Source organism: Micrasema longulum, unplaced genomic scaffold, assembly GCF_059751315.1.
Source record: "Micrasema longulum isolate JH-2025_06_02 unplaced genomic scaffold, ASM5975131v1 h1tg001650l, whole genome shotgun sequence".
Taxonomy (NCBI): domain Eukaryota; kingdom Metazoa; phylum Arthropoda; class Insecta; order Trichoptera; family Brachycentridae; genus Micrasema; species Micrasema longulum.
This window is the reverse complement of record NW_028278829.1, coordinates 567,967-588,221: the sequence shown is the minus strand read 5'-3', so window position 1 is coordinate 588,221 and position 20,255 is coordinate 567,967. Positions and strand designations below refer to the sequence as shown.

The window sequence follows — 20,255 nt, the reverse complement described above, 5'->3', positions numbered from 1 at the left end:
TTTGTCTAATTTACAATGAAAGACGGGAGTTGTCGCTGGATGTGAAAATGCCCCTCGGGGGTAAATAAACTAAATAAATTTATATATTTATACCATCATTCTGCTTATGTTTAAACATCCACATTTCCTCGACTCTTCCGTCTGTTGACTTTTGTGAAGTGAAAGAGCTGAAACCTTCATCATGTGGGTGAGATTCATCCGGCTGAACCAATTTACTTACTAGGCAACGCCTGAAAACAATTTTTCAATTTTTATACTTCTTTTACTAGTTAGTTGATTCAACAAAGTTTTGAGTAAATCCAAATGTTTGTAGACAGGTTGGATTTCCTCACCCACATGATTAAGGTTTCAGCTCTTTAACTTCACAAAAGTCAACAGATGGATGAGTTGAGGAAATGTGGATGTTTAAACATAGGCACAATGGTAAATGTTACACAATGTGTAAAAGTGGCCACTTAACCAGCCAACGACAATTCATAAGCCCTGTAAATGCCTAGACTTCCATTTTCCCTTCTCAAAAACGTTTTCTCTCTACTGCAACAAATTTAGAATTTTTTTTTTTTTTTTTTTCACTCATGTAAAATTTGAGATTTGTGGCTTGTGAACTATTATGATTGCATAGACAAAATATGTTTAAGGACTTAGGGTTTTATGTAATATTATTATGTGTTAACATAAGTTGTGTCTTTTTTTTCCAAATGAAAACAAGTGGACACAACAAATAAAAAATACAACAAACTTGTCAATAATGTATTCTCTTTTATTATTTTACAGCAAAGTAGTCAATAATTCATCTTTATTCTATCGATTGAACGAGGAGGTGTCGAAAATGCTCACTTTCATCTACTTGACATTCCATTTTGAAGGGTTGTAATCAAATAAAATAATATATGTAACGTAAAAGCAAACACAATATCTCATAGAACTGAAAATTTTCTATCGAATGACGTATAAACCTTTACCATTTCATTTGACTTTTTGTGCTCATTTTTATTTTCGAAAAAAAACAGACACAACCTTTGTTATTACCCATTACTATTGATGTAAATTTTTAATCGTGAATTTTATTGAAATTATTTTTTCACTCCCGAGAGAGAGAGAACACTTTGCGTATATTTAGTTAATAAAACGTGCTACAAAAGCATTATCTACGCACGTTATACTGTTCAGAATAAAACCCCTGGTCGACGGCTATGATACGGAATTAAAAAGTGGACCAAGCCAAATAAATGTGTTTTATTGATTAAAATTTTATTAGGTTTTATCAATTAAGCATTTATAGTATTGATTAATGTTTTTCTATTGGCAAATCAAAAATACCACTATAATTATATTTCTATAAGTTTTAAATACTTTAAACTCTCGTCCTTTCAAGGCACCTTTCAAATTATGCTTTTAGATTATTCATATTTTTTGTGAATTTTAAAAATAGTTTAATGAAAATTCATTCAGGTTTTTATCTTCACATACACAATTTATAATTATCAGTTTATAGAGACAATTGTCAATTTATAAAGTGAAAAATATCTGAAATATTATTCACATTCTGTTATTTAATTTTTAATAATTTTTATTTTTACATAGCTGTTCAACATATCAAATTATCATAAATAATAACATTATTCAGTATTTATTTTTATAAGTATTACAGCTGTTTACCGTTTTACGAAAAGAGACATTTTAATCCTTATTTTATTTCATTAAATATCGTCCCTCAAAAATGTACAAGCATCGAACGTGTTAGATTTTAGGTCAAAATAAAAGCTGGGTTGATTGAAAGAACTTTACTAAATAACATAGTTCAGCACTCAATTATTTTCATTTAAAATTTCCACAGGAACAATAATGTAAAGTAGAACTTTTACAAATAACTTGGTCATTACCTGTTGTAAATGTTTTAACAACAGAGAAAAGCATGTTTATTTCTAATCCTGGTATGCAAGTTTCATGTTTTGTAGTACCTTGGCGGTAATAAACTACTCAGTTTCATTCTTAGCCAAAAGATAATTTTGTACTTTATTTTCATATTCTTATATTTATATGTATGTAGCAATACATAGTAAAAAATACATTTTATTACAATATAATTTATATAATATATTATCATTCGGATATTACTCTACTACAGTACCATAACTTAAAAAATAAACCTGTTAATTTGGATTTCATTCAATGTATCTGAATAGATATGCTAATCTTGTAGAATAGAAAATGGTAAATATAATTTCACAATACCTATTATAGTGGATGTATGATTGTGTATTATGTTTCCAAAGCCGCTGACTTTTATTTATTGTGGTAATTTCTTCTGTGAATGTAGATATGTGTACTTATATAAGTCATCGGATATATTATTTGGTCCTCTATTTCTGTTCACCTGTATTATATATTTATATTTGTTTCATTTTAATTAAGAATACAGTACATAATATATGTTTTCGGTTATAATCTTCAAATACTGTAACTAGATCTATGTTTGCATTTATCGAAAATAATAAAATAATGTTCTATTTATTTAAGTATTTTTGTAAATAATTTACAGAAATGAGTTATAATTTTAAAATACCATAAATAAATTTAATATATGCACTTCATTTATAGTTTTATTTTACGTTTACAGCAATAAGGTATTTCTCTTACATTTTAACAATGTCTATTTTTTCATACATGAACATTTATGTTAGCTATTTTTTATCAATTTATTAGCAGTTCCTTGCTATTTTTCACACTTGATGGTGTTTGTATTATACATGCCTACCTCAGAGAAATAATAATGCACCAGGTTGACGCATTATTACTCTGAGATGCCAACAGATTATTTTTTTACTAAAGTAATTCTCTGGGCCCTAGTATTTTTTTAATTCTTTGAAATTTGATTATCAATTCAAAATAATCGCATTTATTAATTAAAATGTATAAACCTTTAAATATATGAAAATTTACACCACAATTTCAAAATTCATCACTGGATCATGGTTTTTTCCACTACTCTAAATAAATTTGATAAATATTTTGATGAATAACAAAATGATATTTTATTTAACAACCTGCCTCAAAAAAAAAAAAAAAAAACATGTTTAAAATAAACATAATTTTTATGTTGGCCTTTCTGCGTGTCATACGTATGTACGTACTCGTATTTGTATCTGTGGTACTCTACGGTAAAGTGTATATCGCTGCCCCAGTTATATAGAGAAACAACTAAAAATTGGCGCAACAAAGATAAAAGCAGTCAAAGTTTTGGCCTATTTTGTCATTTTAATATTACTGTATAAAAAATCGATTTTTTATTTTTTTTTCATTTAAATACCTTTTTAATTTGTCCTAGAATTGTATTTACTCAAATTTATTTTAAAAATAAATAAATTTCTTGGTTTATTTAGGCTTTTTTGACATGTTTCGGTGTGGAAATTAGAATGATGAGTGATAAATGTATCTTTGTTTTATTCCATGGAGCAACGAATATGAAATAATAATATTTACTTATTTTATTTAAACGTTTTGAATGAATTTGATCATTATTTTGAATTGTAGTTGTTACAAGTACATTTAATGAACATTTTGGCATTAGTTATTTGAATAATAAAAAAAATACACTGGAAGGTGATCTCTTATTATTTGAATGTGTACAAATTAATACTTGCAGACAAATTAATTACTGACTTATACCCATGCTGGTCTAATAACAACATTATTGATATCTCAACAGAGAAGCTCTGGAAACAAATATGTCTTATCAAGGCATTTACAGAGCTTCTTATCAGAATAATAATACCAACAGTGATTACCTTATAATAGCTATGTGATTTCGTCACAATGTTGTTATTAAAATATCTATCCACATGTGCCACTTTAAAGGCACCTTCTTTATTCTTTGATCAAACCATGTATATTTTGAGACATGTTTTGAGTGTAAGGGATAGAAGAGCATGTATAAGGAACAGCATGAATGTGAGGAAACTCAGGAACAGGGAAAGAATGAACATCAGGATAGAAGTGAATGGCGCTCACTCCTCTCTACCTATCCCGCAAGGGAGTCATGGGTAGAGATGCAAGGCGGTAAAATTACCGCGGTATTTTACGGGAATTTTACCAGATTTTGGTAAAATACCGTATTTTTCGGTATTTTACGGTATTTTTCGGTAAGAAACGAATTCGAAGTACTAATTTTTATTTTTCAAAGATGTTACAAATACGAGTAGCTTTGTTTTAGGACACTTTACATGAATGCAAAAAATTTTAGATCCATCGGGTGGTTGTCGAGTTTATTAAAAGTATGGGACGTTCAAAGTCATTCGGTATGTACTTTTTTCATTTTTTTATAACGACCTTGAACGATGACCGCTCATGCCGCGATTTTGAAAAAATGGTGCCTAAAATCAGTTTTTCGTGTATAATTACGTCGCTTAAGGTTTTATAGAAAAAAATATAAGAACGTCTGAGAAAATAAAATTGACTTAAAAATCATCGTATTTTTTTTTTCGTGGGATCAATATTTTCCAAGATACACGTTTGAACATCAATTACATTTTATCAAAATAACGGAAACGCGCTATTTGCACTAACATTTTACTAATTATTTGACAGTTGACCTAGCAAAAGTCATCATCATTATCATCATCGTTCCATGTCCGCTATCTAGTTGGAGCATATGGTTTTCACAAAGATCCTCCAGGCATCTCGGTCGGATGCCAGCTCCTGTCCATCCTCACAAGTCAGGTTTGCATCTCGTAGTTGTGACATGAACTACCAACTAAATTAGTAGCGGAGGTCTAAGACGTCGAGAACTTGATGCCTTAAAAGTGACGCGTATAGAAAGATATTTTAAAATTAACATTGTGACGTAATCACAAAGGTATTATAAGGTAATCAATGTTGATATTATTATTCTGGTAAGAAGCCCTGTAAATGCCTTGATAACCCATATTTGTTTCCAGAGCTCCTCTGTTGAGATATCAATAATGTTGTTATTAGACCAGCATAGGTATAAGCCAGTAATTACTTTGTCTCTAAGTATTAATTTGTACACATTCAAATAACAAGAGATCACTTTCTATTGTAGAAATATATATTTTTTATTCATATAATCAATGTCAAAATGTAAATTAAATGTACTTGTAACAAACACGTTTGAAAATAATGATCAAATTCATTTAAAACATTTAAATAAAAAAGGGAATATTATTATTTCAGACTTGTTGCTTTATGGAATATAAAAAAAATACATTTATCACTTACCATTATAATTTCCACACAGAAACATGTCGAAATGTTTCTGTGTGGAATATATAAGTTTGAACGAAAGAAAAAATAAATATAAAAATAATTTAGTCTTTGTTTAGTTTTTTTCCGAGCGGGATTGGAAAAATGATAGCTTTTCGACGTAAATCAATGTCTAACTCAAATATAACCATTTCGGACTTGTTTCCGTATGGAACTGGGACAACGAAATCTTTAGTCTTTAGTCTGTGGTCTGTGGTATTATGCGAAGTTTTTCGGCAAGTCGGAAACCGAATTTTGTAAATGTCATTCGTCAAGTCTTGCAACTCGTGTTTAATTTTGTGTAATGACAGCCTTGTCGATTGATTCAATATTTAACACGACGTTGTACGGTGAATTGGTTCGTCATATTTCTAAGTGTTCATCCCTATTGTATGAATTGTTCGAGTCAGCTTTGTCGTTGATAAGTTCAGAAGACAATACCGCTATCCCTGAGCCAGCTGCGGCGTTTTACAATCAACTGTCGCAATTGTTTTATTTTGACGAATTTCAGATAATTTTGTTGAAAAGCTTTTTGTTTATGCAAATATCCACGTTGTTTCTTATTTTCTTGTGTTGGAAAGTCTACGGAAAACGAATTTCCGAGCGTTTTATGAAACCAGGTGAGTCAAATTTGCACTAAATGCGCCTTGAATTGTGTACTTACCTATTTTATTACTTATCTGATGGCAACGTTTCACTCAATTTTGAAAGTAATACAATTTATAAAAGGTTAATTCGTAGAAAATGCCATTGCAGTACCATCCTGTATATGCGGCGTAGTTCTTTCCTTTGTTTAAATAATAATAAATTCATGATGATTCATGAACAGTGATACTTATGTGGATATTAATGCTGACATTTAAGTAGATAAACTCAATAGTAAATGTAGGTAACTATATAAATTAACCTGAAGCTTTGAAACTCAATTTAAATATCTGCTTCTTATTTCACTTTAATCGATTTTGTATGTTTAATAACATGAACAATTTGAATTCAATGCATATAATTAAATACCGCATGTTATAGTTTAGTGATTTCTAATAATCTATTTTGCCAGAAAATTGTCTTATAAGGTATATTATGAATATAGTTTTTCGGTGTAAACCTTTTATGATCCTATGTTCGCACATACACTCATTGTATAAACGCATATAGGTTAATTTATTATGAAAATAAAACTTTGTTATCAGTGTTACACAATTTTATTCTTTTACAAGAACACAACTATAGTTTCGGGAGAGCACTCCTCCCATCGACGGGTGATATAAAACTAATATAATAAACACAGAATATTGTTCACAATGTCATCGAATCTAAACAAAAAATAAACAGATTAATCAGTGAAACTTAGAGCAGGGGGATTTTTTTTCCCTTATCTAAGGTGTTGGCATATGAATGGATGGTTATCTTAAGTAAAGATATGAAAACATGGACAGAACATTAAGTCGAATTTATTTCTTAAAATTTAGCACATGAGTGGAAGTTGCAATAAGTAAGTCTAAGATTTAATGTGTGGGAAGACATTGCTCGGCTAAGAGAGTGTTAACAGATGCGGGTCTAAGAGGGTGAGTGCGGTGAGGGTGGTCGCAAAGGGAACATAGTCAATAAAGGCGAGGGGTGGTTGAATGTGTGATTATTAATTAGGTTGTTTTCAGAATTTAAATTTTTGTGAATTTCTATAATTTCTAAATTATTCATATTACTGCCTTTGTTATTTACTTGGTGCAGGAGTTTTAGGGTGTGATTATGAAATGAGTGGTTACTGTCTATTATATGATTCGCGAATTCCGAGAAATTATTATCGGTCAGTCATAATAATTTATAATGAAGTGTTACGAAGTGAATGCTGATTCAATTAAAAATAGCATATAGGTTAGTTTAGAATTTTTTCAAACAGCCCATTTTAGATAATTAAAAGTTTAATTATTAACACTTTCAAGAGCATTAAAAATGCTGCAAAAATATACCTCTGCCATCTATTTATCTTAATTAGGAGAGCGGCAATCACGTTCTCTTTGTTTTTTTCAGAACTTAGAATGAAACTTGGTTGACATTGTTGCAATAGTTCTCATTTGTTTAGAATCCATGTCCGGGACTCAACCATGTGCGAATGTCAGCTTGAGGAGGAAGATCTGAATCATGTTTTCTTTGGATGCCCCATAAATGATTGTTATCCTGAGTTCCTATCTGACCTCTCCAAAATCAGCGTCCCATTCCCCACTAATATTTTAACTCTCTTGTCCCCACCCAATAAACAGATATTTAAAATTTTATGTAAATATGCAGTTATAAATGGAATTAAGTTGTAAATAAGTTATATATTATGTAAAGTGTATGTAATATTAAATACTAACCCACTAACTTGTATGTATAGTACCAACACATGTGTAAATATTTAAATAAGAAATCTTAAACTTGACACTGGCTAGAACAAAAAAGCCAAAAAAACTAAGAAGAAGAAGAAACTTGGTTGATCCATACATAGTTTTTATGTTGTTCTCAGAGGGGATATCTGAGAATCTGGGAGGGTGTGGTAAAACACAGTTGAATTGGGACGTAATGGACCTTTCTCCCTTCCCAGAGCTTATAATCTACCATGATCATTTTCAGTTAATTGGGGATTTTAGGACCACATCTTTGGACTTTCTTTAGTAGTTCAATATCTTTGCTGAAGTAGGCACTCCACATTTAGTATACAAACTTCAATAAAAGTGTATTTCTTTCTTGGTTAAAATTAAAAATAAATCTTTCATCTTTTCAGCCACATCTAAAGCCATACAAGAACTAAAGGATAGTGTATCTAAGTTGAAACTTCCAAAGGAACATACTCCTAGAATCTAATCATATTAATGTATTGAGATCTTCACCGGTTAGTCATGGCGGAAAAAATTAAGAAGTTCTTTGCCAAGAAGAAGACTGATGCCAAGTTTAAATTTGCCGGACCTGGTCATAAATTGACGGAAGATACTACTTCTAAGGCTTCAAAGTCATCTTCAGCCAGTAGTTCCAAAGAAAATGTTGTCACCAAGCCACGAAATCTGACTCAGGAGAGTAAATTAGCGGCAGAAGCCGCTCTGTTACGGATCCAAGGGCAGAGACGTGAAAATCCATCATTTAATACGTCCCTATCGGCCATTCGGGTAATTAATATATTTTTAATGCATACATTTTCCATTTGCCATTTTTCCAATTTTTTAAGGTGCTCGATATCTGACAAATGTAAATCAAAGAATCATTGACAAATTTCTGGTCAGGTGCCTACGGAAAGAGATACCAGCAAAATGCCTGTATTAGATTTTCACATAACCTAAATTACTTGATTCCGAGAACCCGTATGACATCTGCTCAGAAACACTTTTCGTATGTATGAGGGCAAATTGAAAATGAAGTTACCTAAGTAGGAAAAAAACTTTTTTTTTTCAAAAACCATTTATTTCTCAACATAGTCTCCTTTTACTTCGACACACTTAGTAAGACGATATTCCAACTTTTTTACCATCTGAATAATACGATTTCGGGAACCTCTCAAAATACGCGTTAGTTTCGGTAATCACTTGTTCGTTTGAGCTGAATCTTTTTCCTGCGAGCCATTTTTTCAAGTTTGGTAACAGGAAAATGTCACTAGGAGCTAAATCTGGACAATAAGGTGGATGATCAGCCAATTCGAAGTGTATTTCACGTAATTTTAGCATCGTATCTAATGCTGTGTGAACCGGTGCATTGTCTTGAAGAAAGAGCACTTTTTTCTTCTTTAAATGTGGTCGTTTTTCCTTGATTGCATCATTCAATTGATCAAATAATGCACGATAACACTTTCCTGTTATTGTGGATCCTTCTTCAAGATAATCGATGAGCAATATTCCGAGTGCATCCCAAAATACAGTGGCCATAACCTTGCCAGCCGATTTCACTGCCTTTACCTTCTTCGGATCACTTCCACCAGCTTCCACCCGTTGTTTCAATTGATTTTTGGTTTCAGGTGTATAGTGGTGCACCCACGTTTCATTAACAGTTATTAATCGATGCCAAAAATCAACAGGATTACGCTTTATCATGTCCAAACACTGCTGTGAAGTGGTCTCTCGAACTCGGCTTGTTCGGCCGTGTTTAAATTCAGCAATCCAATATTTTACCATGTAATCTGACGGAGCAGACTCACCGTAATGTTTATCGAGCTTTTCTTTTGTCTCTTTCGCCGTTTTCCCTTTCAAATAAAATAGTGTTTAATCACTGCACGAAATTCGCTTTTTTCCATTTTTCAAGAAACACAAAAGTTGTTTACTTCGAACGACTACAACAAATAAACTAATCGATGAATTTGGCTGACATTTTAACAGCTGCTGTTTGACAGATCGTAATTTGGAAAAATAAATCTTTTTTGCGTTTGTGCTGCCATCTAGCACTAGGTACCTTCATTATTAATCCGCCCTCGTAGCTGAAGAGTGTTCAACGTCTTAGATGAACATATTGAGTTCTACAAAACAAAGGCTATGCATCCATAACTGGATTTTATCAAAGGGAAGAAACCACTGTATAAGATTGTTATGGGAATAAATTTATTGTAGCAATGTTTTATGTGCTTATTGCTATTATATTTTTTTGCTATTCTGTTTTCTATATTATATTTGTAACTTAGTATGTCTAATTAAATAAAAATGTATTTAATGTTATTTTTTTCAACTGTTTTTCTTAACATTGTTATTGTTTCTCCTAATTTATTATATTTGTGACTTCCGAATTGTAAAATTATGATAATTTTTAAAACCCTTTATCTCATGACTATTAATATGCGTCGATGATAGTATTTTATTTCTTATTATATTTTGTTACTTATTCTTCATCCAAGTATCTTATCAAGTATTTGGTTATTTATTTCTTTGATACCTTAATTTAATTGATCACATTTGTTTACAGTTTTTTTTGTTTTTTCAATACCTGCCTTACTAATAAGCTTGTATTGAGACAGAAATATATTTATCATTGAATTTCAAACCAGTAGAACATGTGATTATTCATTGCAAAACTTGAGAGATCATGTCATAAACAATATTTTGAGCATGTCCAAATTTTTGTACGCATGGCTGGATGTCACTCCCTAGAGAGTTGTTAATATTGAAATTTACTGCCACAGAGAGGGAAATTTCCCTCTTAGGATATATTAACAATATTATTGATTTAACTGACTGGTGAAAAATAAGTATAAAGATCGACTAGTATTTTCAGGCGTTGCCTAGTTGATGAAATAACTCAGCCAGATGAATCCCACCCACGTCAATGAAGGTTTCATCTCTTCAACTTAAAAAAAGTCAACAGATTGAAGAGTTAAGGAAATGTGAATGTTTAAACACAAGCAAAATGTTACATAGTATGTAAAGTGACCACTTAAACCAGCCAATGACAGATTATAAGCCCTACAAATGTCTAGACTTCCATATTCTTTAGTTTAGTATATTCTTTACCTAGGATTCATTGAATCACTTATAAATGTTAATAAATTACAACTGTATATATATATATATATATATATACATATGATACAATTTAACAATTAGTCAATTAAACTTAACAAATGAATAAATTCAAATCAACAACACATTGAAAATCAAAAAACTAAAATCAATAAACACAAATCTAATGCCAAGCTGTCTTGTCCTGCAAATATTCTTTGACTCTATCGAAAGTAGCTCTGTCCAAACAGCCTATGCTTGACAAAATCTTTTAATTTTTTTTTGGCAAAGCCTGAATTTCAAGAGGTAACTTGTCATAGAATCGTATGCAGTTTGAGGCAAAAGAATCATTAATTATTTGCAGTCTAGTAAAGGGCACAACTAGCGTATCTATTTCGCGTATTGAACCTATGAAAATCTCTGTTCCTTTTAAAATCATCAATATTTTTGTGTGGATAGAGCAAATCTCTTCTCACAAATGTTTTCCTTCTCCGTTGCTATAAATTTTGATCATGTCTTCTGCTATTAGGTCTGGTAGACTGGCAATCCACTTCTATATACGTAGTGTGATTTTCTCCTTCGAGTATTTGCGTTATTTTTGATGCTTCAGGTCCAATGAACATGTGGCTTTATGATTTCATACCATTGAAATAAACGGACAGTAAAAATGCAGTTCTTTCAATAAGTACTTAAGTAAAGTTAATTTTAGGTCATCCTTACTTACTGTTAATCTTAATTTTAGGCTCAAGTAAAACGTGAATTGGAAAATGAAAAGAAGTCTTCAGAAACGGAAGTCAATAAACCCCTAACAGCAGCTGCTGTCCCAGAGGTTCATTTAGAAGCCTCACCACATTTAGCAGCTAATGGAGTCTACTTTAAGTAAGATTTTCAAGATTCTCAACGGAGATGATAACACGCGGAATAATTACAACTAGGTTACATTATTCTGTATAAAAAAAAAGAATACAAACAATGTAAAAGTATAAATAAATAAAATCAGGAGGTTAAAATCAGCATTTGTGTGTTACTCGCTGAAAGCATTTTTTTATCCTCCTCCATGAATGCTACTAATAGACAAGTCATGCATTTAAATCATCATAATATAATTTCAATGAATCCCGACTAGCTTATTTGTACCATTAATGGAGAAAGGTACAAATATGTGTTTTTAGCTTAGAGTAATAATACACCACTGGCTAATAGTCTCCCTTATGGACAAAAACCATTCTATGATTATCAACCATGAAGTTTATTTATTTATTTAATCAACGCCCTGAGGGCTCTTACAATATACAGTTAAAAGTACATAAAACGATATAGAAAATAACAAAAAATAAAATCATAACTATTACACTAAACATGTAATTAATTCTAAAAAAATAAGAAATAAGATGAGAAACACATTAACAAGAGAAGAATTGAGGAGATGGCCATTCGATGGATAGTATAGCTGATTTGATTGCTGCAGGAGAAGTTAGCTACAGTTTACAGCAATTCAATGGATTGGTACTGGTCGAGAATGGCTAGCGCAATCCGAAACCGTCTGTTGCACGTTAATTGTTAAACTAAAAACCAAACCAAAAATTTGGAATGCTTCTGAATGCAATACAGCTAAAGGGCTTCTCTACAGAATTATTCTGAATTTTTCTATTATATTTTTATCTGTATTCGTAGTATGTGATATTTCCCTATTGTAGTAATTGCCCCGATAATACTATAGTAAGACTTCTCTTTAATTTAAACCAGTTTATTTTATTTTTGAAAATATGTTGATTGAAAATTCACATATACATGTATTTAAAATACAATGTATACAAAAATTTACCGAGACATCATTTACATGACTCACCAAGCCAATTTATATGGCATTTCAGTGGAGACCTTTTTCAAAAATATATAATTACTTTTATTTCATTAAATACTATAAAAATAAAATAAAAAATAAAATAAAAATAAAATAAAAACATAAAATACTGATAACTAAACTATACGGACAGAGAAAAAGAAATAAACATAAATATTCAATAATAAAGGAAAGAATAGAAACATTAAATTCAAAATACCATACAATATTAGCCATAATTTTTTTTAAATCATGAATTTTGATGAATAGCCACTCCCTTTTGTCCATTGCCCTTGTCACTTTTGGTAGTTCTAACAAATTAAACATAAGAGCACACATACAGCATCGCCAACCTCCATTAAGTGAAAATCAGTAGATTTTGAAAATAAATTATGGGTCGAATTCGGTATATCAGTAGATTTTCCCCAAAATTGGCAAATCTACAGAATAATGCGTACGTTTGGCAACGTTATACACATATTATAATAATGATCTAATAAATTGTTGAATAATTATTATTTACCTGTTTCAAAATGATTCAAAGTTATAGAATGCTGAGGGTATTGACAACCCTAAATACAGCACGCACCGACAGATATAAACATACAATTACTTCTTTACATCATGTGACTGAATTCATACTGAGCAAATAAGAACAAGCACCGATAATCTTACGGCGATGTTTGACAAAATATTGTAAGTACTTTATTGCTGCAGGCCCGGCACACGGGCTAAGAATCAAATAAAATCAGGGTAGGAATAAGAACCACGTTAATTTTAGTATGAAATATCAAGAAAATGTAATTTTTTGCTTTTTTTCAAAATCAACCATCGCCCCCCTGAAAGCCTTCAGCACCCACAAAGGGGCCTTATCACCCACGTATCATTTTGTCGACACTGTATCATTTTGATGTTTGTAATAGTTCAGTGACCCCATGATTTTACATCATATTTCATTATGGACTCCACCAACTCAAATAGAATAGTTGTTTTTTCTTGAATAACTAGGCCTAATATCAACTTTCTTACATTTCAGATGTCCAATAATTGGTAATGAGATTTGCAGCAAAGAAGAATGGAAGAAAAATATTAAAACATTTCTTTATGAACAATTATCTGAAGAGCCGGGTTTGACAGCTTGTCTCATCATACAATCTTGTAATACCAATAAAGAAAAGGTAATTTATTGTTTTTTTTTAGTCTCTAAAAGCTGGTAGTAACAGAGAGATTGAGGGTGACGGAGCGAGAGGACCGTCTCCTACACTCAGAGTAATAATGCGCTATTGCTATAGAGCCACCCATATGGACGAAAATCATTCTAGGATTATCGATTATGAAGTTAGCTATATTTTACAGCAAAATAATAGGCCGTAGGTACTCCAGGTCGAGAATCGCAAATGCAGTGTGAAACCACTCGTTACACGTCTGTTGTTAAACCAAAAATTTGCAAAGCTTTTGTTCATTGCAATAGAGAAAAATGCCGTCTCTAAAGTGGTGGCACATTATAACTTAGGTCCTACAAGATAGACGGATCAATAGAAGGAATTTGCAGGACCCTTTTTGAACGCTGCTCTCACATGGAAATGGAGGCGTATCGTACACCTTGTGCATAATATACTGGAGACTACAACATTCACTGTTGAGTAATATGCCCCGACTCAACGCGGATTTTCTAGCGAGTCAGGGCAAGTTCACAGGCATGGGTCGTTCCTGATTGTGTCACTACTAACTGTGTCTCTGTCTCCAATAAATGTTTGTACAAGGTCACTAAAAATAAATGAATAAAAATATGATGTTTCTTTGGTATGGTACAAAAAAAAGTTTGTAATTAGTAATCAAATACTATTCTTTCAGATTGATGCGTGTGTTGATACACTGTGTAAATATTTGGAAAACATCGTAGCACACCCAGATGAAGAAAAATACCATAAAATTCGGATGTCAAACAGGTAACAAAAAACAACCAGAATTTAGAATTATTTAACTCTGTCTCTCACTGTTTAAGCTAGCTCTAAATTAAATTCTTGCAGAATGATAGAAAAAAATATCAATTCACAAAAAAAACATTGCAAATTGTCATGTAGTCTTGTAATTTTATGACAATTGCGCTTTTTTCTCCTTGTGGTATTTTTTAAAACACACTTTTGGTGCAGACCAGGTTCCGTGAACATGTTTCACAAAACCGCACTGTTTCTTTTCTCCTTCCCGTTTTTTCAGTCAAGCCAAGAGATGTTTATGTGTTCAGGTACAAATCAATGTTATACTTACACTCACCGACGTAATTAAACGCCTGAAGGCATTCTAGGATTAAGAAATGATCTCGACTAAGCTTAGTGCTTTTAGAGCAACATGACTGAGAGAATAATAATTCTTTTGTTTCTATGTGTATTCAAAGAATAATAATAACTCTTCCATGAACTTTAAAAAAAACATAGTTTAAATTTTTCTTTTATTTCAGGGTATTTTCTGAAAAGGTTCAGCCGTTAGAAGGAGCTATGGAAGTATTGAATGCAGCAGGATTTAGAGAACAAGTAATTACCAATGATGCCGGAACTGAAGAAAGTTTCCTAGTTTTCCATATAGAAAACGTAGAATCCATTGAGAGTTTGACCGTTAGTCCAGTTTATTTTAATATGTAAATGTTTTCATTGTTTTTTTAGGTCTATTTTAACATATTCACCTCGGACCTTTGGCCCGTGAGTCCACAATACTACATAAAACATCAATATTTCTTCGATTCTTCCTTCTGTTGACTTTTGTGAAGTTGAAGAAACCTTTATTGATGTGGGCAAGATTTAACTGGCTGAATTATTCACCTACTAGACGATGCCTGAAAATATGTACTTTTTAATTTTGGTATTTCTTGGTATCCAAATTAAATTTCCATACACCCGAACCTATTTTTCCACAGGGGATACGTTCCTCCTAGTACCGTGTAGAAAAACCTTGTGAAAAAAAAACACACTAAAAAATTTCCTCATATACTGCATGATTAAATGAATGTTCAAAATTATTACTTTATTTAATTTTTTTACTGTGTTATTTCAAAACCGTATAAAAAAAATAGTGTTAAAAAAGGTTCCAGTGTATATTAAATGAAATCATCGAGCCTTAGTAGATAAGGGGCAAATGTAATAACTGATTGCTTTAACATGGTGAAAACTGTATATTTTATATCGAAATTATGATAATCTATAAATAATTCAATCATTTTTAGATACTCTTAGATGCCCTTAAAACAGCCGAACCAATTCAGCTAGAGTTGGACAGAAATCTTCAAGTATTACTTCCATCCCAAGCTGCTCAGAGAATGGACCTTCCACAAGCTTTCTATTCCATTTCACCTGAGGAGATTAAGAGGGAACATCAGCTCAAGTTAGTATTGTAGGATTTTGTTGGATATTGGGGGTGAAGCTCTTCTACACCAGTCAAACATAGACTGAAGAATCGAGCTTGATGCTCAACGCGTATTTATTTCACGTTTAATAAAATACAGAACATGGTTATGTAGCGCGTGAGTAACGGCAATAGCTGAATTGAATTGAATGACCGGTGTTACCACACCCCGTGGTCCTTTTATAGGTCGTGTTCTCGACGTCTCTCGGATGGAATGAAGCACAATGCACACCACAGCGTTGCACTATGTTTGTCATCCGATTTAGTCATTAAAAGTTAACATCCTGTGTGTATTATGCGTATACGGAATGTAATATGGAGAAATAGGGATATTAATATCCATAGAAAGGTCAGAATATACAAGACATGTGTGAGACCCATCATGACGTTGGTTGCAGAAGCGCGGGTTGACGCTATTCATTCCAAAGGGCTACTCAGAACTGCTGGAATGAAGGTCTTAAGGTCCATTACTGAAAAAACGCTCCGCAACCAAATCCTTATAAATCCTAAAAATTGTGCTTTCTATTTCAGAGCGGAATTAGCAGACAAAAACACGATGCTACGAACCAAAGCTATGAGAGAAAAAGATGAATTAAGAGAAATAAGAAAATACAAGTATGCTCTAATTAGAATACATTTTCCCGATGGCATATTTTTGCAGGTGTGTATTTTGTTATATTATTTTATTTTATAACATTTATAAATTCCACTTGTGACCCAACAATTTTTTTTGCACTACAAAACAGGCCAGGGGTGCAATTGAATGTAATTATGTAGAAAGCAGCCAGCCACTGAAAGGTGAAACTGAGATAATAGCACTTTTATGAAGAGTGAATTATCAAATCTACGCAACATTTGGGACGTTTTTGACTTAGACAAATGATAAACAATTAATACATTAGTTTTTTTTTTATATTTCACACAAGAATCAAATTATGTATTTCACCAGTTTCAATGATTTTTAAAGTGACGTAAGATTTTTCAAGTCTTTTGGGTGTTTTGCTGCAAATTGAGAAATGCCGTTTTTGTGATCGATACTATTTTCAGAAGGCGATTAATAGAGTTTTTTTGTATGAAAGCGGTCTGGCTGTTATTAGCAGAACATAGAATTGACCTTACTGCACCAGATAACACCAATATTTAATTTTTCCAAAATTGTGGACTGGCTGCTTTCTGCATAACTACGTTCAATTATGAATCTTCTCAATCCCCTAGAGAGTGGTCAATTTGGGAATATTTATTTTTTCAATGCGGCTAATTTTTACTATAGCCAGTTACTAGAGGCTGTTCCTTAGTATGTGCATTAAGTGCAGTGCACTTCCAAGTAAAAATTTGTGTAAATAAATTAGTAGTTTTATTGATAGTAAAAATATGTTATAAGTAGGTAGAAAGAAACAGGGATTCGTTGCAAATATTATACACGTAAACATCATAATATTCAATACTAGCGCCAAAAGATCTAGCGAAATCGACTCTAGCGGACGATTTTTTCATCTTGTCTACGCATGCGCAATCGTCCCAGTGCAAATTCTATTTTGCACAATCTTTTACCCTGAATTTGTAATAAATATATCATATCTCCTAAAATCGTCATTTGAGCGAGACAGACAATGCTTCATGCCGATGAATTGTGCGTTAGAGAGAGAAGGTAATATACATATTCCGGGCATTGCCAATGCATGTGCAGATTTGAAGTTTGTTTGTAATGTCACTTTGAACATGCGTAATGACATGATATTAGTACGAATTTAGTTAACTATAACGTGCGTATGATGTTGCGCATTTGGCGTTTCTGGGTCCGATGCGTGGGCTGTCATACTATTGCTCGTTTATCACGTCAGACCTATCATATTATTATAATATTATTGAACTGAATATACAAGTTGACAAAATGTAAAAAAAATGCACTGCCAATGTTTTCGGTCAGGAGCCGCCAGTGGATTAAACGTCAAAAAATATGAACACGTGAAATCAAACGTGATGATTTTTAATTTAGAACATTATTACGACTTCAAGCATTACCCAAAACACTTATTAGCTTGAATTGACCAAACCGAAGCAGTTTTATACACCATTTGACTTTTAGTCGTCAGTTTGGCCATTATATGAAGCAAAGTGTCACATTAAAAAAACAAAAATCTTCAAATTAATAACTCTCTAGGGGGTAGAGAAGATCCGGAATATCACCCGGGGAAGTCCAATCATCTATCAATAACTATTTATGTTTTATAATTATATTTTCAACAGGGCACATTTTCAATTTACGATAAAGTGTCGGAGATATTCAAATTCGTGAAGGAAAATTTGGAGCACGAGGGACTTCCGTTTGTTCTCAATTCCGCAACAGGATTCAGACTTTCTTCCGAAGAAGAGAGTGACAAGAATTTGATCGACTTCCGCCTAGTTCCCGCAACCATTTTGAATTTTTCTTGGGATCAATCAGTTGCTGAAGATATTGCAAAATCAGAGCAAAAGGATGTTTACCTTAAACCAGAAGTAATGGTACTAGTTCAACAAATGTAAAAAAATAATAGTTCAAAACTAGGGATGCAAAACATTGAGTATACTGTTTGTTAGTTGAGTCAAATAAGAATTTAAGCCACATTGATTATGTACATATACTGTTGTTAAAAGAAACTTTGTCATTTGAACGAAAATTACATTACATAATATCATTATTGGATCACTGACATATATTAAATAGACACCTTGTTCCCTTAATAGTCAATTTAAAAAAAAAAAAAAAAAAAAAATATCATTGTCTTCAACAATTTGAAATAAAGAGATACAATATTGAATTGGGTTGTGGTCCTGTGCTAGTGTCTCGGACTCACGGACCAAAGGTCTGTGGTTCGAATCCCACTCTACCCCAACTTGATTCCCATTTTCTAATAGTGAGCCATTTACAACTCGTTGAAAATGGCCCTCAAAATGAAATATTTGGGTAAATCATAAGAACACAAATATTTCTTTTTTTTTTTTTTTTAAATATGCATCCAACATTTTCTAAAAAAAGAGATATACATATTTCCTTAGTTCATATTTCTGCGTAACTCATTAACTGTCAGTGTTATTTTATTTAAGTGCTTTAAAATCTAATCTACGATTATGAAAAATGTAGATATGTAGTTGAAAATATAACAAATTAAAGTTTGTCGCAACAGAGAGGGAAAACATTTTTAAGAAGGGAATATGGAAGTCTAGGTATTTACGGGGCTTATGACCCATCACTGGCTGATTTAAGTGGCCACTTCACACACTGTAACATTTACCATTCTGCCTATGTTTGAACATCCACATTTCCTCAACTCTTCCATCTGTTAACTTCAGTGGAGTAAAAGAGGAAATGTTTTCCCTCTGTTGCAACAAATTTAAATATGAATAACTCCCTAGGGAGAAATCCGGCCAGTCTGCAAGCATTTGGACATACTCAAAACATTGTTGATGTAACAAATTGTTTATCTACTTATTCAATTAATTTGATCGTTTAAGCAAATTAAATTAAATTAGCGGTTCTGTTCTTCATAGTTCCAGTGTAATTAAAGCAATTTCTTCTCAGACATGATGGCAGTCTTATGCGTAGCGTCACGTCCAATCCCAATGTAAGTCTGTTAGCAAATGAAGTTAAGGAAGGTATTATCCACAAATTTAACAGCCCTTTAAAAGACTTTACATTTGTAACGTGTCTATTTAATTATGTCATTGGATCTTATTTTTGCATCTTTTGCTGGTGCCTATATCTTCTACACTTTTTACCAGCAGTAGCGATCTTCATTTGTAAGTGTCATGAACATTTTTTTAATTTGATGACCATAGTGCAGCAAATCAACTGTCTATGGCAAATTATTCCAGTTTTAAACCACTCTGTTAGAGAGAAAGCTTTAACCAGGGTGGGGTGAAATTTGTGACTAGAGCTTCCAGTGATGACAAGTTCAATTCTTTAAAAATGATTTTGGTTATATAAATTATTATTTTATGATTAAAACGCTAATACCCCATATATAAATGTTCTAAATTAATAAATATAATCTTTACATTCAGATATCTAGGGAATTCTAAAAGTTATCACGCAAGTTTAGTACAGATGGAGTTAGTTAACTAAAAATGGTGAAAAACCCATAACTGGAAACCTGTAGCCGATCCTTGTTGCATTGCTACTTTTATATATAACAATTGTATGTTATACTTTATTATTTATGTTATACAGTCGAACTTCGTTATTACGAGGAAGATGGGACCACTTGAATTAGCTCGTTATAAGCGTTACTCTTTATACCAGAGAAAGGTTTTTTTTATTTATTTTATTT

At 32.0% G+C, this 20,255-nt stretch overlaps 1 protein-coding gene across 1 annotated transcript; it reads left to right on the top strand.

The window, feature by feature from the left end:
* The first annotated feature begins 5,741 nt into the window (after positions 1-5,741).
* Gint3 (GDI interacting protein 3) lies at positions 5,742-18,923 on the top strand. Its single transcript, XM_088237131.1, has 9 exons — positions 5,742-5,882; positions 8,024-8,402; positions 11,452-11,588; positions 13,589-13,730; positions 14,407-14,501; positions 15,011-15,164; positions 15,770-15,927; positions 16,480-16,609; positions 18,196-18,923. Exons 2-9 carry the CDS (start codon positions 8,139-8,141, stop codon positions 18,469-18,471), a joined length of 1,356 nt encoding a protein of 451 aa, XP_088093257.1. The 5' UTR covers positions 5,742-5,882; positions 8,024-8,138; the 3' UTR covers positions 18,472-18,923.
* The last annotated feature ends 1,332 nt before the right edge of the window (positions 18,924-20,255 follow it).

Excerpts from the sequence above, each read along its gene's own strand:
- Gint3 (XM_088237131.1), top strand. The coding sequence starts at position 8,139 with ATGGCGGAAAAAATTAAGAAGTTCTTTGCCAAGAAGAAGACTGATGCC. Across the intron at positions 13,731-14,406 it reads GTAATACCAATAAAGAAAAG|ATTGATGCGTGTGTTGATAC; the intron begins GTAATTTATTGT and ends CTATTCTTTCAG. Across the intron at positions 16,610-18,195 it reads CCGATGGCATATTTTTGCAG|GGCACATTTTCAATTTACGA; the intron begins GTGTGTATTTTG and ends TATTTTCAACAG.